Source organism: Quercus lobata, chromosome 11 (assembly GCF_001633185.2).
Source record: "Quercus lobata isolate SW786 chromosome 11, ValleyOak3.0 Primary Assembly, whole genome shotgun sequence".
NCBI lineage: Eukaryota > Viridiplantae > Streptophyta > Magnoliopsida > Fagales > Fagaceae > Quercus > Quercus lobata.
The window spans coordinates 5,954,301-5,980,078 of record NC_044914.1 but is presented as its reverse complement, the minus strand read 5'-3'; the positions used below and the strand labels follow the sequence as shown (position 1 = coordinate 5,980,078).

The window sequence follows — 25,778 nt, the reverse complement described above, 5'->3', positions numbered from 1 at the left end:
TTACTTTGTGACTGAACGATACGAGTACAAGCCTTGTAGGTTGCTTGTTGCAGTAGGAGCCTCTCAAAAGTTGAAAAAAATCTGCACTTATAGGAGAAAAGGACCTCCGTGTCATACAAAAACAAAAGCAAAAGCCTGACTTTGACTTTGGGAGAAAGGATTACAATGAGACAAAATAGGGGAAGAGTCCAAATCAATCCAAAAGCTGCGGCAAGAGACAAACCACATGGAGAAGAGAAAAAAAAGAAACCAAAAGCCGGAACAGAGAAGAAATAAAGCCGCGGAAGAAAAAAAAGAAAAAAAAAGAAAGGGATTTTAACGTTAACGTTTCAGTAACGTGAGTGATAAAGTCAGAGTTATTTCATTTAATGAGAGAGGTTAGTTGTCCAAATTTTATTGGTGGAGCATGAAGTGGAGCATAATTGATGAGACAGAAGATTTGGACTCCTTAAAATTCTATAAGAACCAATTTCTGCAACTCTTTGTTTTGTCCAGATTCCCTTCCCTCTTGTTCTGCCTTGTAAAATGCATGCTACTTGAGTCTGTGATCAGGTTCATTTACACATTCTCTTTCTATCTAAGGGGTTACAAATTATTTTTTCTTGAATAAGTATTCGTTCCATTAACCCAAGAAAGAACGAGGAGGTATGCTAAGGTCAATACCAGACCGATAGACCACGCAGTCTCAACCAAGCTAACTTCACCATTTTTTCCACCAACCACTAAGGAGATAATATAATTTAGTGATGCTACTTATAACTCCAAAAAAAAGGGGTGCATATTTAGAAATACTTCTTGTTTACTTTTATTACATTTTTGAACAATTAGGTCAATAGCCTTTTTTTTTTCCCCTATCCCAAAAAATAAAAAATAAAAAATAAAAAGCCTTGTTCTTTAGTATTGTTGCACTTTGAAATAAATGAAAATTTAGTTAGTATTGTCTAATCTGTTTTCCATTTCTCCAGGTATCAAAATTCAAACTTTTTTTGTAAAGCTCGTTGGGTCGTGTCAACATAATTCAGAGGCTGGTTCTTTGTTTTGGAGGTTGGATCATCGACAAGCTTTAGGTATGGGTAATCAGAGAGAAACGCAAGGGAACGGTGCAAGGTAGTTTCTTTTTCTCTATTTACGTGCTACCAGCTCAAACATTTTCCAAGAAGATTTTGCATGTATGTTCTATTCTGTTTTCTACAGGTAGAGGTGCATGAGTCGGGTTGAAAGGTTTTTTTAACCTATCAACCATGATAGGTTAAAAAAAATCTAACCCGTCATAGAGGTCCAACTCAACCCAGACCACGTGGATCGGGTTGGACATTTTTTTAAAAATTTAATTACTATTATTAATAATAAATTGAGAAGTGGAACAATGTTACCACAAATAAGAGCAAAGTTATAACCAAGCAATTCTGAGCATAACACAAAATCAACGCAAACTATGCAAGGAGAACTTAAGATTTGAGTTTTATTTAGGAAGTTGGATAAAAAAGTAAATAAAAATATTTATAATATATTTTTTTAAATTTAAATATATATTAAATATAGGTAGATAAGATCGGGTTAAACGGATTTATGAATCATATGACCTGAATCCAACCCGATTTATTGTAAAACTAATTGACACATAGTATATTATTAGGGAGAAAAATGGTAATTTACCCACAAATAGAAAAAAAACATAAATAACTAGTGTTGCTAAATAAAATATTGTCAAAAAATCAAACCAAAAAGATAAATAAATATATAAATAAATCCAAAAAAAAATTTAGGTTGAATAAAATAATACAATAATACTCAAATCCCACCATACTAAAATTTTAACTTTGAGCCTCGTATTCAAATAATTGAAGTGACATGCCAATAATCATAATATGAGTTGGATAGTCAAGTGATTATTTTATTTTTTAAAAAGTTTTATATATTTATATATAAATTTTTTATAAAATTCCAAGTGCCCCCATTGGTGGGAACATAGCTCATTCCCTATACACACACACACCACTTTTTGCAAATATGTATAATATTTATCACTTTTTATTTGTCTACAATATAAAATTTATATTGCAAGTATAATGTAAATATATAAAACTCCTATTTGAATTTTCTTCAGCCTACTAATACTTTGATGAAGTGGTTAGCATTAGCATTAGGCGTTCTAAACATATGCTATTTTAACACATTAAAAAGTTAATTTATCTATTATAACATATCATTTTACAATACGCTCTATCATGATTTTAAAAATCGAACTAAAGGCAAAACCGAATTTGCCTCCGGTTCCCAATTTTCACTGGTTTAATTCCAATTTTAGGCCTTTTTCCCAGACCAAACTAGCCTCTATTCCTGGTTCAACTAATCAGGCTGATTGGTCTGGTTCGGTGTTTAAAATATAGCGCCCTATATCATATATTCTATTTCTTTTTTACCATTTTAGTCAAAAAAAAAATTTCTTTCTTTTTTGCTGTTCCTAAGTCCTAACTGCATTGTAGACATATATGAGAAAGAAAGTTAAAATAACTATTAATCAATTCAAACAATCATGAAGAGAGAGAAAGTTTGAATAAAATAATAAATTTTTTTTACCATTTCTATCCCTCCAGTGCTAGTATTTGTATTGCACCGTAGCATGTGCCAACAATTTTTTTTTTTTTTGGCGTTTAGCACATCTCATAGGTTGTCCTTTTTTTTTTTAGAGCAATGTTAATGGCTACTCTTAAGATATTTATTAACAATCTATTTTAGAAAAGTTTTGACATTATTTTTATAGGAAATAAATTTTTTTTTTTTCTTTTCCCATATGGGATGTACTTTTTTTTTTGAAGAAATGCCAAAAAAACCACCCATATGGCACTCATTAACATTTTCCTTTTTTTTAATATACATGATGCTAGTGCTCTAATGTTGTGATGAGGTTGTAATGGAATTGTAAATGGTGTTGGAATTTGGAGCACTTTGTGTTTCATGGGATTGCACTAAAATTAAAAAAATTAATGCTTGTGAAAATTTGACTAAAAACAAACATATGCATCAACCACGGAGAGACCGTGAAAAAAAGATGTGAATTTGATCAAACTTGGAACGGGTGCGACTCTCTTTCTTCTAAATTGGAGCGTACTTCACTTTATCACGTTTGTATTTTTAAAACTTTGATTTCAGCATTTTGAATCATTAGTGCAAGTAGAAAATTTGTCTATAAATTTGGTTGTAGCAAATGGTTATAACTTTACTTAATATCTTTTTATTGTATGTGATTTTTGACAAATTCACCATTAGATTATATTTCCTTCTTATATCTTTCATTCTTACAAAATTTCTAGAAGATCAAAGATTAATAACTAGTCAAAAATTAAATGTTTAAACTTCACATCTTTTTTAGTCTAAAATTATGCATAAAAAATAAGTTTATGAATTGAAAAATAAATAACATTCGATTAACATGAAATTTGACATGTGTGTTAGGAACATAATTAACATGCAATCTAACAGTTAGGGCCTGTTTTGATTGAGAGAGGAAGGAGGGAGAGTCGAGGGGAGTAGAGTAGAGTTGGCTGCATATAGGCTAATTTTAGGCCAATTTTACTCTATTCCCCCTCCCTCAATCCAAACGGACCATTAAATTTTCAAAATACACAGTCATGTTAATTTTCAACAATGATGTACAATGAAATTTACAAAAATAAAATTTTAGGATCAATGTACCTAGCTATACTAAAAGGGTGTAAAGTAAAATTTAGAATTTTAAAAAATTTTAAAACTTCATTTTTATCTAACCAGGTATTATGAAATTTGTGCAACAACAATTAAAATTTTCCTCCAATTGTAATACATTCTTATTTCCAATGGAGCACATGGATGACACACTCATTGGTCTAGGACGTGACGTAAACATAGATGTTTTAAGTTCAATTATCGGTCCTTGAGGTTTCTAGAGTATCTTATGAACAGAGGCAGAGGGAGAGGGGGCTAGGATAGCCATGATCCCCCTTGAATTTTCAAAAATCTCTCATTCCTTCAATATTTTTTGAAAAAAAAAATAAATATAATTTTTTTTAGAACAGATATAAATTTAAATAATGGTCTCCTTTTATTTTTACTAAAAACATATAACTTGATAGGTGTATTTTTTTTAGTGCTCTACTTGCACTACTATCACAGTTCTGCAAAGACCATAAGGAGCGTGTTATTAAATGGTACAAAGTCCATAAGGAGCGTGTTATTAAATGGTACAAAATCTTATTTGTATCATCGCGGGCGATCGCACTAGCACTGGATCCCTTGTTCTTTTTTGTTCCTGTGATCCATGAAGACAAGAAGTGCATTAGTGAAGACAAAAAAATGTGGATCAATGCTATTTTTTGGCGATCGTTCCTAGATTTCAAATACCTAGTGCATTTTGTTGTGAAATTTTATATTGAGAAGAACGAAGTTGAGCTTTCGCTCAAGACTCCAGGCGCAGATGAGTCAAAAGGTCAAAGGTGCAAGTTTTGGAACTTCAGCCAAGAAGAAAAAGAGTTGTGGAAGTTGAGGATGTGGTTCATGTTCGATATTATAGTTATTTTTCCCTTTCCACAGGTAATACAAAAATTAACTTTTTCAGCTGGCATTTTGCATTTGTTAATAAAATCTTTATATTAATTTGGAGTGCCAGGTCAGATGTACTCTGAGCACATTCACATGGAAATTAATTGCACAAAATCTAACATAATTCAACCAATTTCATGTTTCATCTACATGCATTAACAATCAAAATTTATTATCAATAGCTTCTCATAAAACAAAAAATTATTATCAATAATATACATTACTATTATTTGATCAATACTCATAAATTAAACCTACAAATTAACTCCCACAACTATAAATGCACTCTCTTAAAGACTCAAACTAAACTAAATCTTATACTCAAAACAACCTCTTAAATATGAAGCTATAAAGTAACACTTTGATCACTTGAAGCCCAATATATATTCAATGGTACTCTCATATTGTCTGAATAAACAAACTTTTAGATCACACTTGTGTGGCAAGTTTTAGTTAATTAGCTTAACTAATAAAATCTCATTGATTAAAAAATTTGGGGTTTGAATCCTATTTACACCAAATCTAATTAGAATTTTGACTTAATAAAAAAAGTAATTATCATGAAGCGAACATTATAACTTGAAATTCTATCATATTTATAAAAATAAAAATAAAAATAAAAAATTGCACGCCTATGTATCCTTTAATCCCAAAAGTAGTATAATATATCTTTTAACCATCAAGTCAGCTGTGGATTAGCCACCCCCTCCCCATTATTATTATTTTTAAATAAAAAATTCTAAATGGATATTGATTTTATATATGGGTAGTACATTTTTTTTAATAAAACAAATATATATATATATATATATATTTATACTTGTGGCCTCCATATGCCAATGAAAAATTTAATATAAATAAAATTTAGGTAAATTATACTTTTGGTCACTAAAATTTGGTAGGTTCGATCTTAGCCACTCAAATTTAAAAAGTTCAAATTTGGTCCTCAAATTTTTCAAAAGGGCACAATTTGGTCTCTCCATTCTCTTTACACGACTAACAGTACATTAAGGGTGGGTTTGGATTCAGCGTTTGCTGAATCCTGTGTCCACGTTTTTCCCTTTTCTTTTTTTTTTTCTTTTTTTTTTTCTTTTTTTTTTTTCTTTTTTTTTTTTTTTCACTTTCACGCGTTTAAGGAGAGACAGATTTTACTGTTCAGAGAAATTTTTTACTGTTTATGCACTGTTTTGTCACTGTTCATGTACTGTAGCAGTATTGTTCATGCATTTAAAAATATTAAAAATGGGTCCCACGGTACTTTTCACACATTTAAAAATTATTTTGCTACAGTGTTTTCAGTTTTCAGTTTTCAGTTTTCAGTTTCAGCAACAATAAGTTCAATCCAAACAGACCCTAAGTCACCCCATTTTTTAGGGACCAAGTTGAATCAACCTCATTTAGAGGGAATAAATTGAACCAGCCTCACATGTAGGGAGCCAAAATTGAACTTAACCTAAATTTTAGGTAGGAAAACGTTTTCTCTTTGAAATTTTAGGGACTAAATCCAAATTTTTTAAATTGGACAGAACAAAATCAAGATTACACTAAATTTCAAAGAGCAAAAGTATAATTTATTCATAAAGTATTTGTTAAATTATATACATTTATATGAAATTAAGTTTGAGGTTTCTAATATTCATTTGAATAAAGTCACGAACTTATTAATGATGAGTAGTGTATACTAATTTCTTAAGTTAATTGGACATTCATAAATTATAATTAATATATAGTTACCCTAACCATTATCTTAAAGTTAAAGGGATAACCCAAAGAAAAAAATATTTTGTTTGGCTTCCTCCTCATAAAAATGATAGTTGATTAAAGATAAGTTAAAGATACTGAATCTTTTTGTCGATCTTGACTCAAGTTTGCTAAAGTTTAATGGGTGTATTTTATTTAGTACACATTGAATTATAAAATACTTAATTTATATTTTGGATTGTGTTTATAGCACTATATATGTTATTCTACTCTACATAGTAAGAATATAATTTAATAAAAAAAACACTTAATCATCAAAATTATACTTCGGCCACGTGAGCTAATTTTTGGCTTCACCACTACTCTAAATATGTTCGTCGCACCAGTGGCGACTCTACATGCAAGCCATAGCGGTCACAGGACCATCCTAACTTGCAAAAAAATGTATATATATATTTGCCAAAAAATATTATATGCTAAACTAATATATTGTAACTACCCTAATAAAAATTTTGAACAGCCTAACTTGAGAATTACAAAAATTTGGGTTTAACAAAAATAAAAGTAGTGCTACTACATTCACAATATTTTTACAATAATTTTACAACAAATCTAATGTAGTAAGCTGTTATTGATTCTAATTTAGGCCAAATACTAATATTATTTTTTTACCTACCAAAAATAGCTTTTTGCATCAAATTTATTATAAAAATGTTATGGACATAGCATTACTCCAAAATTAATTTTGCCTCCAAACATAATTCTTAATCCTTGTTTTTTTTAAAGCTTAAATAATGACAATAAATATTAGCTCAAATAACAACAAATATAAACAAAAAAAAAAAAAAAAAAAAAAACCAAGACAAGACCAAACAACAAGAAGTGAAAAAATTATTCAACAAAAAGCCTATTATAAAACAAAAAAGATAAAATTTGTAGCTCGTCCAACCTATTCAATAAAAATAATTTTTGATTTCATTTTACTTTAAAAAATGGTACCCAGAAAAATATTTTTATAATTTAAATTTTTTAATGACCACCCTAAAAACAATTCTTAAAGATACCACTGCACACTATGCCAATGTTCTTACTTCTATTTCATAATAGTAGTGCCTATAGAATAACGCTTTAACATGTAATTTTTATAGGTTTGAGTTAACTCAACTAATAACATTTCTTATTATTGAATAAAAGATTTAAGGTTCACTCATCGTCTATAACAAATCGATTGCAGTCTTGGCCTGATGATAAAATCAATCATTTTGGAATTGACATCATAGGTTAAAATTTTATCTATAAAAACACACACCAAAAAAATAAATAAATAAAAAAAACACATAATTTTCAATTGACAAAGAATACTTTCTTTTTGGATAAGGAACGTTATGTTACTCATTTCACAACAAAAATTCTTTTTATTCATGGTCACTAATTTATTTAAATTAATGTTGTCCCTACACATTATTAGATTTTATCCATTGACTCTAAACACGAAAGTTCTTGTAATCCATTCAGGTGTTAATGTCAAACATACTTTCAGAAATGAGACGCGCGGAATATACAAATTATGTAACAATCTTGAACGCTGTTATTCTTATCCAATATGTGCCAAGAGTTCTTCAAATATACCTATCCTTGAAGAAACTGGATGAACATAAAAATATTCCCATACCGATCAGAGCTTCATTCAATTTCTTTCTATACGTCCTTGCTGGTTATGTAAGTTTTAAAGTTTGCTTACGTAGTAATTTCGTTTTCTATTTTACATATTTGCATATTGAGGATGACTTATTAATATTACTTCTTTTTAAATTCAAAAATAAAAATATATTTTATAGAAATTAGGTGGAAGCTTCATATTTTTTTTTTTGATAAATTGGATATTGCATTAAACTTAAGTGGCTAAAACCACTTCATTACAAGTACGATCCTGGGTCGTGCCCAGTTTGTCCAAAATTAAAAGGGGGGTAATTACAGAGGGAGGGGCTTCAAAAATAACAAAATCTTCCTCCATTTCAGTACCAATTCTTGCAAGTCTGTCTGCACACTTGTTACCTTCCCTGTAACAATGCTTGATCCGAGCTTGAGGAAATATCTTCAGCATGTCCCTGCAGTCATCAACAAGAGAAGCAATCTCACTATTAGTTTCAGCTGCATTAGCAAGTAATGAGACAACGGATGAGGCATCCACTTCAACTTCTAATGCATTTATCCCAAGACTCAAGCAAAGCTTTAGACCATCCCTCAATGCCCAAAACTCTGCTGCAAAACTAGTGGTAAAACCGATAGATCTAGCGAAACCACTTATCCAATCTCCATGGCAATCTCTGATAATTCCTCCTCCACCTGCAAGACCCGGGCTGCCAAGCGCTGACCCATCAGTGTTCAGTTTTGTCCACAATGGCTGCGGTTTGGTCCATCCCACTGCTATCCAAATTACTCTTGAGCCATTTACATGATTCAACACACAGTAAAAATACTCTGCTACCTGATTCTCCACTGCCTTGAGAAGATTATAGGATAATGGCCTAGCAAACAATCTTTTATTTCTAAATAACCAAAGATTCCATATACCAAATAGAAAAAAGGTGGCCCATTGTTGTTCCTTACCCGGAACTTTGGAGGAGAAGCAGGCATTCAACTTTAACCAATCTGAAATATCAAGATCAAAAGAATACCGGAGATGAGCAGGGCAGTCAGCCTCTGCCCAGAATCTAGATGCAACTGGGCAGTCTCTGATAATGTGAATAATGGTTTCTTGATCCTCATGACACCAATCACAGGATGTGTCTCCAATAAAGCCTCTCAGTGCTAATACTGTCTTTGTGGGAATGCTTTTCAAAAGGCATTTCCAAATAAACAGTTGAATTTTTGGCAGGCTTTTAAGCTTCCAAATCCAGTTACCTAAAAATTTGGGATCATTTGGGTTTAATCCTGTAGCTAGCATATACGCATTCTTAGCATCAAACTCTCCTTTCGAACTAGATATCCAGCAAATATGATCTTCCTTTCTCGAAGTAATCCGGATAGGGATGGCTCGGATAGAGTGAACCAAAAGGAGGGGCAGCTCAAAAGAAACACTATGCAAATCCCAAATTCCATCCTTTTGAACATCAGAGACTCGAAGCTCCTCCTCACCCTTGTTCAGGGGTCCTTCCACACAACTCCTTAATGACCCAAAATCAAGCCACTTATCTGCCCAGAAAGATAGTTGACTATTGTGTCCAATAACCCATTTCATACCTTTCTCACACAAAGTGGCTCCCTTATTGATTGCTGCCCAGGTTCTTGACTTTGGCGCTTTACTAGTAACCATTCTCCTACAGTATTTATGCCTTAGAACTTTAGCCCAAGGTTTCTCCCCCTCATTCTTCATTCTCCAACATAACTTTGCAGCTAAGGTGAGATTCCGTTCCTTTGCTGCATGAAGACCGAGACCCCCTCTGTCTTTAGGTTTTGTTACTTTGTTCCACCCCACCATATGAATCTTCCTTTTCTCTTCTGTGGATCCCCATAAGAAGTTCCTACTAATCCTATCAAGGTTGGTGTGAATCCTCTCAGGCAGATAGCACCCCTGCATAACATATGAGGGGATGGCTGATAGGACTGCTTTGGTGAGAGTAAGCCTCCCTGCCATGGATAGCAGATTGGCTTTCCAGCCTTGAAGCTTTGCCTGAACTTTGTCAAGAATGAAATCAAAATCGCGAGTGGAGGAGTTTCCATACTTAATGGGGAATCCCAAGTACTTCCCAAAGTTGTGAGTAGAAGAAATTCCCAAAAGATTGCTGAAAGTTGCACGAGAATCCGGATCAACATTATTAGAGAAAAGAACTTTAGATTTGCTCAAATTCACTTTTTGCCCTGAAAGTTCACAGAAAGTATCCAAAACATCCTTCACACTTTGACAATTCTTTCTATCCGCCTTCGCAAAAAGGACAAGATCGTCAGCGAAGAAGAGGTGAGTGAAGGCAGGACCAGATTGGGATGCCTTAAGGGGGTTCCAGAGATTATTTGCACACATATCATCAATCAAGAAACCCAATAACTCCATACAAAGGATGAACAAATAAGGGGAAAGAGGATCCCCTTGTCTTATGCCTCTAGAAGGAAGAAAGGGCTCAAGGCATCCTCCATTGAAGAGCACGGAGATGGAGGAGCCAGAGATGCAGCTCATGATGAGGCTAATTATTTTTGGAGGAAACTTATACATGATTAACATGTCGCGGATGAAGTGCCATTCCATTCTATCATAGGCCTTTTCGAGATCCACCTTAATTGCCATGTAGCCTTGCTTTCCTTTCTTCTGTTTCATGGAGTGGATTAGCTCTTGGACGATGATCATATTATCCATACCTTTCCTACCCGGGATAAAGGCAGCCTGGAGAGGGGAGACTAGTTTGTTCAACAGAGGACGTATTCTATTAACTAGAACTTTAGTGACAAGTTTATAGATTGTATTACATAAGCTTATGGGCCTAAATAAGCCCAAGCAATCAGCCCCTGGGCATTTCGGGATGAGAGTAATTAAGGTCTTATTTAAGTGATTTGGCATTGATCCACTTTCAAAGATTTCAGCAACAAGCTTAACAACCGAATCTTTAACAAGATGCCAATTTCTTTGATAAAACCCAGCATGATACCCATCAGGACCTGGAGCTTTGAATGGTTTCATACTCCACAAACTGATCTCGACCTCCTTACTAGTCACACCTTCCTCAAGCACTTCTCTTTCATCCTCCATTACACAGCTGTGCCAACTTGGAATGTCCCATGGAGCCCTCTGAGCTAAACACTGACTAGTTTCAAAAAGAGCAGAGAACCCTTCCCTCAAAAGTTCAGCTATCTCCTCCTTCCTGTGAACAAGATTCCCCATCCTATCTTTAAGACAGGAAATTTTATTCCTTTTTCTTCTAACCAGAGTGGACATGTGGAAGAAAGCTGTGTTCCTGTCGCCTTGGATAAGCCAATTATACCGAGATTTAACAGACCAAAACTCCTCTTCCTGTTGACTGACTTCCCAATACTCCTCACTCAACTGCTTATCTAACCTAATGAGGAACCTACTGGGACCATAAGCTAAAGCTTTTTGGATACCCTTAAGTCTTGCTTCAATTCTTGCCTTTCTCTGAAAAATATTTCCAAAAATCTCCTTATTCCATCTCTTTACTGCCTCAGTGAAATTCTGCATGTTTGCTTCCAACTCCTGTTGATCCGTCCAATTATCCGATAATAATTTCTCAAAAAGAGGATGAGACATCCACATCGGTTGAAACCTGAAAGGTCTGGGAAGTTGTAACTCTGGGGTATTCTCTAAGGACAAAAGGATTGGACAGTGATCTGAGTGAATCCTAGTTAAATGTCTCACAGTGGCTTCTGGATACAGATTAGACCAAACACAATTAGCAAAAGCTCTATCTAACCGTTCCTGAATAAAAAACCCCTCATCCTGCTTATTAACCCAAGTGTATCTGGCTCCATGAAACCCCATATCTAACATTCCACAAGAATCCAGACAGTCTTTGAACAAGAGGGCTCTACTCATATTAACCGGGTTACCACCACACTTATCATCGTTTGATAGCAATTCATTAAAGTCCCCCAACATCACCCAAGGCATATTATGAAGTAAAGCAACATTAGTAAGATTGCCCCATAACAATTTACGCTCAACAAATCTAGGACTAGCATAAATGCAAGTTAAAAGCCAAGAAAGATCAGAGGAAATTACCTTGATAACAACATGGATTTCCTGCTCAGTTTTTGCCAATTGAGTGACTTCTACCTCATCAGATTTCCACAACAGCCAAAGTCCGCCAGCGTAGCCAATGGTGTCTGTAGTAATTGCTCCATCAAAAGGCAGAGTGTCAGTGATATCCTTAGCTCTGCTCCCTCCAATACGAGTTTCAGTTATGATTACCATGGGCGGATTATGCTTCCTAATAAGATTATTCAGGGTAGGCTTGAAACGAGGGTTCAACGCCCCTCTACAATTCCAGCATATGATAATCATTGATACTGGTGGTAAAGAATCAGGCTCCTTAGTAACTTGGAGTTGGTTCTTTGCTTGATTCAGCAACTTCCAGCTCAAATTTCTCAAGCTGTTCTTGGCCATTCCCTCGATCTTCGACAAGCATATCGCATGCTCCAGTATCCCCATTGGAACTTCCCTGGACATAATTAGAAGATTTGTTTGAATGCTTTCCCCACACATTTGGACTTGAGTGATGGCTTCCAAACACCCCATCAAACTTGTTGCTGAGACCGGTATTCCTAACATTTTCTTCATTTGTATTCCCTCTAGAAGATTTGATTTTGGCAAGATTCGCTCCAGCGAATTTAGTGACAGTGCTCTCCACCCCAGAATTTTTCCTTCCTCCTTTGATGGAATGTCCGTTGGAAATCTCCACCATGGTTTTTCCCACTCCAGCCACGCCGGATCCGTCAAAGGTAAGAACCCCTTTTTCTTGCTCTTGGGAGTAAGAGGGAAAATGTGACTCCATGCCTCCATGAGGCTCGGTTCTGTCCAACCCCAGATCATGGTGGGGCTTGAACGAATCTGCTCCATTGTTGACGGAGCTAAGCTCAATATTTTCCCGTTGATTTTTATTGCCCATTCCTGTCGATTTTTGCTCTCCCTGAAACTGTTGCTGCAACTTCCCTTTCCCTTTCCCTTTCGTCCCATTTTTTACTTTGTGGTTGGAGTAGCTATGTTTGGTTTTGGACTGAGACATGACCGCACCACTTGAGGGAGAAGTGTGATTAACGTTAAGCTCCTTCTTTTGCGGTGTGGACAGACTCTCTGTAATCGAAGTGTCCAATCCCACTGACTTACGCTTACCCTCAGGAGAGTAGCTAGGGGGGCTAGAAGGAGGGACAATAGCTGGACGGGTTCTAAGCTGATGGCCCAAATCTTTCGCATTAAAAACTCCAGCTTGGACTGCAGTAGGCTTAGAGTGGTTTGGACGGTTAAAACCTTGCCTCGGTCCTTGTTTCCTCCTTTCCACAAGCATCCAAGGCCCATATTCGTCCTTAACATTACCCACTGCCTCTGACGATGAATCTTGGGGATTTTCCACGTCATCCATATTTTTCCTGGGCTCCCTGAGCACTGTTTGCGTCTCTGTTACCTCCTTCACAAGGTATGGGCAAGCTTCTTTTCTATGTCCCAGCCTGCCACAAGCAAAACAGAGGGTGCTAATGCCCTCATACAAAACCTCCTGTCCAAAACGTCCGATGAATACCTTCCTCACCAGTGGTTTTGCAAGATCCACTTGCACACAAATTCTCGCATATCTCCCACGAGTACCGAAAGCTGTGATAGCATCAATCCGTAGCACTGGACCTATGGCATTCCCTATATCTTTCAAGACACCCATGTCATAAAACTCAATGGGTAAACGTGGAAGACGAGCCCAAACAGCCACTTTGGAGCAAGCAGTGACGTTGGGTTTGAAATAAGGCTCCCATGCACGTATGGTCAAGTAATGCTCGCCTATGAACCATGGCCCCCCTTTCAATACCTTATCATAATCTTCAACTAAGCCAAATTTTATCAAGAAAAAATCATCCCCCAGGTCAATACAATCAAGTCTTCCCGCGGGTTTCCATAACTGCATAATTCTGGAATGTAAGAAGTGGAAGCCCACAGTTCTTCCATGAACCTTTACAATGAGCGAATGAGCCCATCTTCCCCTGATGTGCAGCTTTGTCTCTCTAGATAGCTTGATGGCAACCTCCCCTTCCGATAGATCCTCTTTTTCATCATCAGAGTAATCTTCTATCTCAGTCTCAGAATGTACCTCAAAGGCTTGTGCATACGCCCCAGGGAGCTCTCCCACGAGCTTTGCCTTGTAGGACAGCGTTTCCCTCATATTGCCATCATCAATGTTCGTTGTGGAGCCAGGGGAGAGGTCCTCTTTGACTTTCTTGGTGCTTCTTTGTAATTCTGCTGCTTCTTCCCTTGTCTTCTCTGTCGCCGAACACTCAGAGTCCATTCTCTATTCTTGGTGTTGTGAAGCTTCATATTTATACAATTCTTTTTCCCTCTGATTGATGTTTTTTTTTTTTTTTTTTTTTTTTTTTTAATACAAGATAGAAATTCTACTCTAACATAATCTAAACATAGAGATTTGAACCTTGGCTCTTACCCTCACACCTCACTAGTACTTATACTTGTGAAGTGACATATATTACACTAAGAATGTGTCGTGATCTCTTATTGATATTGTTGATTATTAGCATTTGGTTTCAATATCCACAAAATTTACTAATGTTTTAACGGGTTTTTCTGTTCGTTTAGGTATTTGGAGCCTTTTGGTATTTTTTCTCAACTCAACGACTGACATATTGTTGGCGTAAAGCGTGTTTACATCATGGTGAATGCGTCCAAGGTTCTTTTAGCTGTGACCACAGTTTTGGAAATCTCTCTGTTTCACACGATTTCTGCTCTATTGATTCAACAAATACAAGAACCTTTGATTTTGGAATATTCCTCGAAGCCCGTCGGTCCGGGATCTTAGAGTCCACAGATTTTCCAAAAAAATTAATTTACACTGCCTGGTGGGGCTTGCGAAATTTAAGGTTTGCACCCTTTACTATTCCATATATATATATAAATATATAAATATATATATATATATATATATATATATATATCAGTTGTTACAACAAATAAACGGACTTGATCCATAGATCTCCTCCTGATAGAAACTCAGCAATATTACCGAGTCACAAGGTTCATGGCATTTTCTATCTTTTTTTTTTTTTTAGTTAAAATAATTATTGGTTCTCCTAGTTTTTATTAGTGATCTCATTTAATAAAAATATTCTTTTTTTCTTTCGTGGTAAAATTGTAAATTAGAATCACTTGTCTTCACACATTTGTAAACCATGCATGAATTGCCTGATAAACATTGGATCACAATAGAAAGAAAATACTTAATTCATGAATTGTTTATAAATAAATATCCGTATTGAGTTTTTTACAAATTTTTTATAGATTTGGATCTAAATTACAAGTTTTTTTTTTTTTTTTTAATAGAACTAATTTGGTTTTATTCCGGAGATGCTCTGGTATGCTTTGTTCTTTAACTATATATATAGTACTATAAAAATTACTCTAAACAAAACTCAAGATATATATATATATATATATATTAGGTATTTGGGTTTTAGTTAGCTTAACTAGTAAAGTTTCTTGTCATTGAATAACAAAACTGGGGTTCGAACTCTGTTTACACTAAAAACCGATTGGTAACTTGGTTTGATAATAAATAGCATGCATCATGGAGTTAATGTTATAGGTTGAAACTCTATTATGTGTGTGTGTGAGATGTATTCTTAGACCAGGTAAATGGGTCAGGTCAGGTCTCGTTCAGGTTCGAGTCAGGGTAAAAACCAATTAGTTTGTCATATATAATAATAATAATAATAATAATAATAATAATAATAATTATCAAAACTTAAATAATATATCAATTTTTAAGTTTATATATTCAAAAGTTCACTAATGATATCATCTAAAAGAACAACAAATAAATCGCAAATACCCATACATATAAGATTTTATTACTCTTATATGCTTCTATAGCTGCATATCGTCTCTTAACTTATGCATTTCCCGTATAATTTGTAAATTCTCACTTTATGCATTGTAGTTATAAAATTTTTAAGATTAGTGTCTCAGACTCTCATACATTATAGTTGTGCCTACAGTTCTTTTGGTTCAAACCTCCAAACAAGTACGTACATATGGGAAAACGCCTTTGCATATGGATTTTCTATGTTTGGCCTGTTATTATTTCTTTATTTCTTGGGAAACTTGCAGGTAAGTACCCAATCCTTTTCCTTTCACTTCTTTTAATTCTTTTCAAAATTGTTTAAGTGTCCTAGTTGTACAATTGAGAGAGAGAGAATGATACCTCACTAATTCGCTAAGTAATATGCTAATTACTTTTATTTTAGGGTTATGTTAACGACTACCCTTAGGGCAATTGTTAACAATCCATATTAAGAAAGTTTTGATATTACTTTTATTGGAAATGAAAAAAGCTATCAAAACATTAATTTTTTTTTTTCCCATAAAAAATTTCTTTAACTAGATTCTTAACCAGTGTTCTAAGGGCACTCATTAGCATTTCCCTTTATTTTAATATAATTCAATAGCTACTGTAAGGACACGATTCGTGGCGGACCGTAACAGTGTAGGGTTCGCACGTGAAAAGGCCCAAACAATATCATTTGTAGAGCGTGGGTTTGGAAGGCTAGGCCTTGATCGACAGGCGGTGGGTTTTTCGTGGTATTCATACAAGGTTAAGTTTTCCTTCACCCCTGGAGTCTTTCTCCTGGAGGTGGGCTGGGAGGCTCTCGTTTTTGGCCATTTTTCCCAGTCCCCCTTTAGGTCACTGATTTTTCCTTTTATACTCGCCTGTGTTCACTGTCCTTCGTCCACGTATAGGGTCAACATTTCCAAGGCTGATATTTGTCCCATCAGCCCATACTCAAAGTTGTTGGGGGTGGTTGTAAAAGCCAAAGAATGCGGCTCTGTCAGGTTTAGAGCGTTGAATGGCAGTAAGGGCAGCTTTCCCCGGATATTTTAGATCTTTCTTCCAAGTTTCAGTCCTATACCGTCTTTACCCTTCTTTCTGGGGGGACTTTGGGTCTGCCGAGGACTGAACTGCCCTCGGCGATATCCATAGGCTATCTTGTCGAGCTTGGGCCATAGCCTTCCTCAGCTTGGGTCTTTGGATTCTCCCCGGGTAGATGGGCCTGGCTCATAAACCATTTGGGCCCCACAATAACCCTTCAAAACCCTGCTGTCCAACCTCTTGGTTGGAAAGGGGGGTTTTGACAACACCGAGCCCCCTCCTACGGCCCAGTTAATTCGGCCTATTAATAATGCTAGCGGCTCTTCATCTGCCCAGGAAATGCACCGATCTGCGAGACAGTCTTTTGACTTTATTCTTGACGCGTTCTTATCGTTTGGGTATTCAAGACACGCTTTTAATGGCCTCTATTTACGGAACTGCTTTAATTCGACGGTTTGTTTTGATGAGGTAGAGAAGTGGAACCGGCGTGTTTGTGTTTGCAGATTCCTTTGGAGATCTGAACCTATTAAATGCCCCCCGCTCCACCCTCTGTATAAGAAGAAAAGGAGGAGGTTATTGTTTTTCGTGAAGAGTCCCTTTTCATCCTTCTGGGATTTGAAATACTTGGCCTCTCTTAGGGTTTATTTTACCCACTGGTTTATACACTAAATCGTGATACACTTTACCATAACAACGAGTGATGCAGGAGCCATACCCCTCCCATAAGCGCCACGTTCCAATAAAGCTCATAATGACTCGATCGGGACAGAGATGGCGAAGACTCAAAATCAACCTCACCCTTCTTTCAGTCAAAATCCGAAGCAGGGACTCGTCGCGTCAAACTTTCGGCGTGACTGAGTCGAGAACACCCATCATCAGTACCAACCGCTCTCTTATGAGCATACCTAGTATGGCCCCAGCGTGTTAGGAGTCAGGACCGAGGCAGGGACTAAGTGTCTCTGCCTCTTCCTCTCTTCGTTCACTGGTGGCCCTCTCCACCTCCCTTTCCTAGTCTTCCCAGCACCAGATCCATTCTGGTGCTTTCTCTTCTCCCTCTTTTACTCCTTTTCTTTCTTTTCATCTCTTCTCTCTTCTTCTCCTCCTTCTTTACTCATGTCCTCCATCTTCCTCATTCATCTCTTCCATCTTCTTCATTGATTTCTTCCTTACTATTTCCTTCTCCTTCATCTTTTTCCAAAGAAGGTTCTTATCATAATATGAGCAGTATTGAGGCAGAGATTGGAGAGACTTTGAAGACGAGTTTAAAAGACGCTTGACTGTTTACTTGTCTGTACTGCGGATGTTGTCGTTGCTTAGACAGTTCACATTTTGTATAGGCTTGTTTGAGCCCCTCTTTGTACGTTGTAATAGTTTTTTGTATTAATAAAAGTTGTTATCATTTTATTTTTCATGTTCTATCTTTATATTCTTGAAATAATAACGCAATGCAATGATATATAACCGTGCGAATTCTTTTTATTTTTAAACCGTGACCGACGTCTAGGACCAAAGTCCCAGTTACATAAAAAAGGTCCTGCTCGGCGTTTATAAAAACAATCCGGTTTAATAATACTGAACCAAACGAATGATACTTAGGGTTGAAACTCCCCTTAGGCAGGAAAAGAAAGAGGCATTATGATAAGCTTACCAAGTCGGCCCGGCACAATACCGTCGACCTTAGAATGCACTACTTGGAGCCCTAACCTTTTATCAAAGAAAAAGGGCGTTATTACGAATTTGCAAGTGCTGTTCGGCGTAATCATATAGCATTCAGGTCAATGACACATAGGGCCAAAAAATACTTACTAAGAAAAAGATATCCCCACAACTTTAATAGGATTGTTTGGCACAACAACGCCGACCTGAGAAAAAGGATACTTACCCCAAAACTAGCCGAGATGCTAATTAATTGCTTGATGTGGTGTAGGAAGTAATCGTCCGAGGAGACATCACCCGCCAAAATGAACAGCCCCCTTAGGCTACCGAATAGTGGAGTGCCCCCCCAACATCCTAACACTTTTATTAGCCTTAACATTTTACAGTTTTTGAGCCGAGAACTTTCCCCATAGGCTTGAGTCCGAGGACCATGCAAGGCCTTGGTTTTGTATAAAACTTGTAATTTCTTTTTTGTACTTGGTTTCCCCATAGGCTTGAGTCCGAGGACCATGCAAGGCCTTGGTTCCGTCCCTGGACCCCCATGCAGAACGGGCCTGGGCCGCGAATTTACGGGGCCCACAATTTAAGAGGTATTTTCGTAGTCTTAGGTCACGCAGTACTTTTTGGCGTCCCAGTATTCGAGGCGCGCCTTTACGAGGCTCCTTTAACCTCAGGGTCGCAGACGGCATTGGAAATCGAGTCGGAAATATTTTGTCTGTAGCGTTCCTTGGGTCGCTGCATGAATTAAATGCCACCATCTTATCTTTTTAAATAAATAGGAGAGGGAGTTGCTTTACCTGCGCACAAATCCTTTAGTTTCCTCCCTTAGTACATCATGTTTGAGGCGAGGGTTGGGGAAAAGGAACTCTCTCCGCCACGAAGGCCCCGTGTCCTCCTGAGACTCAAACGAGTGAGGTACGGGCGAAGGAGGCATAAATTCAAGGGAATATCCCGTTTCGACAGAGGGGAAAGGGCGTTTCTCCCCCTTTTAGTCAAAATCCGAAGCAGGTTCTGTTCATGCCAGAATTTTGGTGTGTCAGAAGAAAGATTCTCCGCCACCAGCGCCTCTGCCTTGTCGCAGGCAAATTTTTGGTAAAGGCTCCTCAATTTCCGGCTCCCTGCACCTTTCCTTCTGCGGTGTGAGGCTCAAGTTGGGTTCTTTTGCTACCTGAGTTATGGGCATGCAAAAGCATCGAGGAAGAATAAGGTCTTGAAGCAGTAGCCAACCTCTCCTCTGTGCTGCCTCCTCGGCTTTATCTTATTCTCTTGTATCTTTCTTTTCTATTATGTAGTGAGCTTTGACATAAACTGATTCCAGTTTTTCATTGTACGCTGTACTGTTTCTTTGTTTTAGTAAAAAGGGAAATTTATTTACTCGTTTTGAATACTATTCTTTTTGCAACACTACTTTGTGAAAGAGTGTGTTCCATGTGTGTGTTTACTCAATGATGCTTAAAGCAGGAAACCTGGGAACATAGTCCAACTAATTCTAATTTACCAACACTACCAAGCATTACGACGATAATTCATAGTAAGTTAAACTTAGGAAACTAACCGAGGTAACAATTGAATATTCTGGGATAAGTGCGAGAATATCGTCTGAGAATGACAATCTCTGAATAATCCCTCCGAAGGGTGGACTAAGCAGTAGAGAATTCAGATTGCTTTTCAGGCGACCTATTGCTCTATACTGTATCGATCCCATTGGGGCTGCAGATCTGAAAACAGACTTGAGAATCCTCACAATTTAGGAACTAACTCAATTGTTGGTGGAGAGTTTTCCTCGGATAAATCCTAAAGCCCATGTAACGGTTTCCCCATAGGCTTGAGTCCGAGGACTATGCAATGCCTTGATTCTGTCCAAAACCTAGTTTTCCACATCCAGGTAGTTGGTTTTCCCATAGGCTTGAGTCCGTGGACCATGCAATGCCTTGGTTCTGTCCAAAACCTAGTTTTCCACATCCAGGTAGTTGGTTTTCCCATAGGCTTGAGTCCGAGGACTATGCAATGCCTTGGTTCTGTCCAAAACCTAGTTTTCCACATCCAAGTAGTTGGTTTCCCCATAGGCTTGAGTCCGTGGACCATGCAATGCTTTGGTTCTGTCCAAAACCTAGTTTTCCACATCCAGGTAGTTGGTTTTCCCATAGGCTTGAGTCCGTGGACCATGCAATGCCTTGGTTCTGTCCAAAACCTAGTTTTCCACATCCAGGTAGTTGGTTTTCCCATAGGCTTGAGTCCGAGGACTATGCAATGCCTTAGTTCTGTCCAAAATCTAGTTTTCCACATCCAGGTAGTTGGTTTTCCCATAGGCTTAAGTTCGAGGACTATGCAATGCCTTGGTTCTGTCCAAAACCTAGTTTTCTTTGGCACTGGAACTTGGTTTTAAGGGAGTTAGCTCCTCGGCCAAGCCCCTAGAATTATTCGCGCGATTAACGCTGACAAACGTAGCCCCTAATCAGGAAACATAGCCCCTAACGGAACTTTACGCTGAAACTCTATAACCAATTGTTAGAAATAAAAAAAAAAAGGAACTATTTCGACCTACCGCCTATGCCAACACACAAGCCTTCCCCACAGACGGCGCCAATTGTAAGGACACGATTCGTGGCGGACCGTAACAGTGTAGGGTTCGCACATGAAAAGGCCCAAACAATGTCATTTGTAGAGCGTGGGTTTGGAAGGCTAGGCCTTGATCGACAGGCGGTGGGTTTTTCGTGGTATTCATACAAGGTTAAGTTTTCCTTCACCCCTGGAGTCTTTCTCCTGGAGGTGGGCTGGGAGGCTCTCGTTTTTTGCCATTTTTCCCAGCCCCCCTTTAGGTCACTGATTTTTCCTTTTATACTCGCCTGTGTTCACTGTCCTTCGTCCACGTATAGGGTCAACATTTCCAAAGCTGATATTTGTCCCATCAGCCCATACTCAAAGTTGTTGGGGGTGGTTGTAAAAGCCAAAGAATGCGGCTCTGTCAGGTTCAGAGCATTGAATGGCAGTAAGGGCAGCTTTCCCCGGATATTTTAGATCTTTCTTCCAAGTTTCAGTCTTATACCGTCTTTACCCTTCTTTCTGGGGGGACTTTGGGTCTGCCGAGGACTGAACTGCCCTCGGCGATATCCATATGCGTTCTTGTCGAGCTTGGGCCATAGCCTTCCTCGGCTTGGGCCTTTGGATTCTCCCCGGGTAGATGGGCCTGGCCCATAAACCATTTGGGCCCCACAGCTACAAAAATATAAGAAATGAAATGATGAATTTAAGTCGTGGACATCTTTTGTATGGCAAAGGGCAAAGAATAAGAAATAAATAAATAAAATTAGAAAGAGTAAAAGATTAAATGAAAGATAGAGATTCTGCTTTTACCATGATATGCAGATTTCGTCTACATAATAACATCTAAACATTAATGTTCCAAAAATGAAAGTCATTCACAATATGGAACCAATCTCAACGACAATATTTTATACCCATATCACTCAAATTGATTGAATCCATCAGTCCCTAGTATTCCAAATCCAACTATTTCATTAGATAAATAGAGAGTTAGGTTTCACAATCACGTTTTATAGATAGCAATGTGATTCTAAAGCTGGGAAAATCCTCTTTTTTTTTTTTCTTTTTTTTGAGGAAACAGTAATTTTTAAGGGTATGTGTGGAATCCACTTATTTTGTTGAAACTGAAATTTTTTTGCAGAAAGTACTATAGATAAAGGTAAAAGTTAGCTGAAATAATACAGTAAGATCCATGAATAGTACCAAAAAGTATAGTGAGACCCAAAAATAATAGCAAAAATAAATTAAATAGTAAAATAAAATGACTTTTTAATTTAGAAATAAATGCACACTTATTAGAACACACAACCACAAAAGCTGGGAAAATCAGAAGTAACAGACAGTGCACCAAGCGACCAGCCTGCTAATATTTCTACTATGTACTAATGTCTAATGGCAACCATATCTGACAGATTCTGACTGACTTAAAAGCAGATCAGGAAAAACCTGATACAATTAAATCCCATTAGCTCCATTAATCCAGAGATATACATATTATTATTATTTTGATAAATAACAGAACTTAATTAAAACAACAAGAAGAAGATTCCCCAAGTAAGTGCACAGGCTGTATACTATGAGACCATAACAATCACAACCAAATATTATTAGAACTTTTTTTGTCCTACCAGTGACATTATTGTTACTTTATTATTGTTTTTATTGTCATTTTTCCGTTGTTAGTACTTAGTATTACTATTGTGATTGATGCTTAAATTGCTTTCGGTCCACAAACTTTTGAGATGGTTTCATTTGGTCCTTATAATTTTTGTTCTTGTTTTATTTGAGTCCAAACTCTTTTGAAGCGTGTTTCTTTGTATCCTTGTTTTCAGTAATTAGCTAACAAAAGAAGGCACATCACCTAAAAATTTACTCTCAAAATAAGGAAATTTAAATAAAATTACTTTAGCCAACAACTTTGCTAACCAAAAGCATATTTCTGCTTTTTATATATATATGTATGTATATATTGAGACAAAGAATAATATTTTATTCTCAAAAGGGCACATGGCATCATTTGATTAACCAAAAGTTTCTTAATTGAATTTCAAATAACATATGACAACATTTAACTAAACTGCATGTATCATTTCAAATTAAATCTCAACATGCGGCGACATGTAGTTGGCTCTTGAGCATTCTTTGGAATTTTTATTTAGTGACACTTGTCAAATTTCCAATAATCTATGAATTAAGATAGTGTAGCCTACTAAGTAATATATAGCACCTTCCTCTCCAAAAAAAAAAGAGTACTATATAGCACCATATAATTAGTCATTTTGAACGTACTACATGAATTTAATGATATGTGATAGGCCAAAAACGAATTGACCCCTTGTGATAAATTAACCAATTAATTTAGCCAAGTGAATTAATTAAGTTAATTAACATGCAAACGCGTGGTAGCACAAACAAATCACCGATAAACTAAGTATGCAACAGAAAATAAATTTGACATGGTGATTTGTTTACGAATGGGGAAAACCTAACGGCAAAAACTCCATCAGTTGATTTTCAGGTCACTACTCCCGAAATTCCACTATTATCACAACAAGTGGTTACAAGTAAAAAAATCTCAGTACCTTATACCAATCTAAAGTTAAACCCTTACCCCAATACCCAATTGGACTTGTTCTGTAGTGACAATTTCTCCTTTTAATGCACGGCTTCCAAGTACGTGACTAACCAATGTGCGGATCTCAGTACGCGACTTCAACCACCAATTAGAAAAGGTTGTTGGCTGCAAAGTTTTTCAGTTCATCCTAACAATGAAGATCAAGAAGATGCTTAGTCACAAAACTCTACGGTACACAAACACAACAACTTCTTCAAAAACGATGAATTAGGGTAAATTTTGTCTCTGGTCACAATTTACTTGAACAAACTTTGCTCAACACTTGTGCAACTTGTGAACACTTTGACGGCCCTTAAAATAATCCTTTTATATATCTAGGCTTGTGAGAAAAGAAAGTCCAAACACATAAAACTGGATTGGAGTCAAAACAGAACTGAAATCCGTTTTTCATAAAGCTCGACAGATACCTGTCTGTCGAGATGCTGTCGAGCAATTGTTGAGCTACGAGGTTGGAACAGCTTCTTAAGCTCGATGAATAGCTAACTGTCAATATTTAATGAACAGCACTTTTTCAGCTTGAATCTTAGATAGACTTGCATGTCTTCAACACTTGATCTTGAAACACAGTTTCTTCAAGTATTAAACACATCCTAGATCTATCCAAATACAAGTAAAGTGCGTTTTGTCAAAAGATTAGTCAATTACATAAAATAGTGACATATATTCCTAACAAGTAAATCACATATGTCCTAGCAATATGATGTGGAAAATCATATGTCCTAGCAATATGATGTGGAAAATCATAATTGGCTAAAACTATTACTCTCTACAGTAAAGAAATAGGATAACTCAAGGAATCAATACTCGCTTGAGGAGAGACTGCCTCAACCTCTCTTCTTAGGGACTCACTCACTTTAAGGATTGTGGCTCATTCAAAGGACCACTCACTATTTCTAGGAAAGCTAAAAAGGCTTGCATTAGAAAATGATTTAAATTCTTTTCACTATACTTATTTCCTTACAAGGATTAACATGCCAATTTACATATGAGCCTACCATAATCTCCAATTAATTTTTTTATGTTAATTTAAAATTTGTGAATTTTTGTTATGTCCATCGCATTTAAAAAATCAAAAATTAAAAAAAACCCGCAAATTTGTGTGTGGAAGAACTATGTTGTATACTTGTATAAATATACCTTTTTTATTTTAATGCCTAAATATACGCTGTAAGATATCCCGATTCCCGAATGGAACTTACTAACAGAATTGGTACAGGTTTACATGCAGGATAGTGCTTCGGAATCAATTAAAATATCTAAAGCTGGAAAGTTGCTGAGAAAATTGGGACAGCTTTACAAGAAGCGTGCTTCAGAATCAATTGAAAATTCTGAAAAAGATAAGAATCTGGCATTGGATGATGCTAATTTTGACAAATTAGTAACAGAATTGGAACAGCTTTACAAGCAGTACATTGCTTCAAAATCTGGAAAAGATGCAGTTCAAAAATCTGATGTTGGAAACTTACTAATAAAATTGGCAGAGATTTACAAGCAGCCTGCTTCAACATCAATTGAAAATTCTGAAACAGATAAGAATGTTGTTGAAAAATTAGGAAAAGAATTGGGACAGCTTTACAAGCAGTGTAAAGATGCAGTTCAACCGAAATCGGATGGTGCTGTTGTTGAAGCAGCTTCTATTTCAGAACCAGTCTAGTGCTGCAATCACCCAAAGTGTTAAGTTGGTGCTTCAAGAAAAGTTCTGAATCCAGGAGGAATACCTGACATTGTTATTGCAAAGCAATGGTTTATTTTGATGTCTATGCTGTTTTAAGATTTTTTTTCTAGTGATGGAGTTGCTACTTGTTTGGATTCTGAATAATAATGGTAAAATTAGGAAAAGAACAACGTGTGAATTATGTTTGATGCACGGTATTAAATTCAATAAGGATTTGGTTATATTTAGTTATTTACACCTTTTGTAATCCGTGTGATGTGATGTATAGGATTTGGTTATCTAATCTTATTTCATATGACGGGAAGTAATCATGCCGGAATATTCATTTAAGTTACAAATGCAATGCATGGGCACCCTGATATATAGGGTAGATTTTTATTTTTTGAGTTACAATTACTACCCA

The 25,778-nt window shown here is 36.4% G+C and overlaps 1 protein-coding gene across 2 annotated transcripts; it reads left to right on the top strand.

Moving 5' to 3' along the window:
- Positions 1 to 464: 464 nt before the first annotated feature.
- LOC115969593 (cyclic nucleotide-gated ion channel 1-like) lies at positions 465 to 25,614 on the top strand. Of its 2 annotated transcripts, none has more exons than XM_031089282.1 (7): positions 465 to 552; positions 966 to 1,107; positions 4,128 to 4,569; positions 7,795 to 7,998; positions 14,579 to 14,859; positions 15,994 to 16,105; positions 24,917 to 25,614. In XM_031089282.1, the coding sequence occupies exons 2-7, from the start codon at positions 1,070 to 1,072 to the stop codon at positions 25,352 to 25,354; spliced, it is 1,515 nt and encodes a 504-aa protein (XP_030945142.1). In that variant the 5' UTR covers positions 465 to 552; positions 966 to 1,069; the 3' UTR covers positions 25,355 to 25,614. The 2 variants fall into 2 exon arrangements, with proteins under 2 accessions (XP_030945142.1, XP_030945141.1); XM_031089281.1 differs by having other exon boundaries at positions 4,113 to 4,569.
- The last annotated feature ends 164 nt before the right edge of the window (positions 25,615 to 25,778 follow it).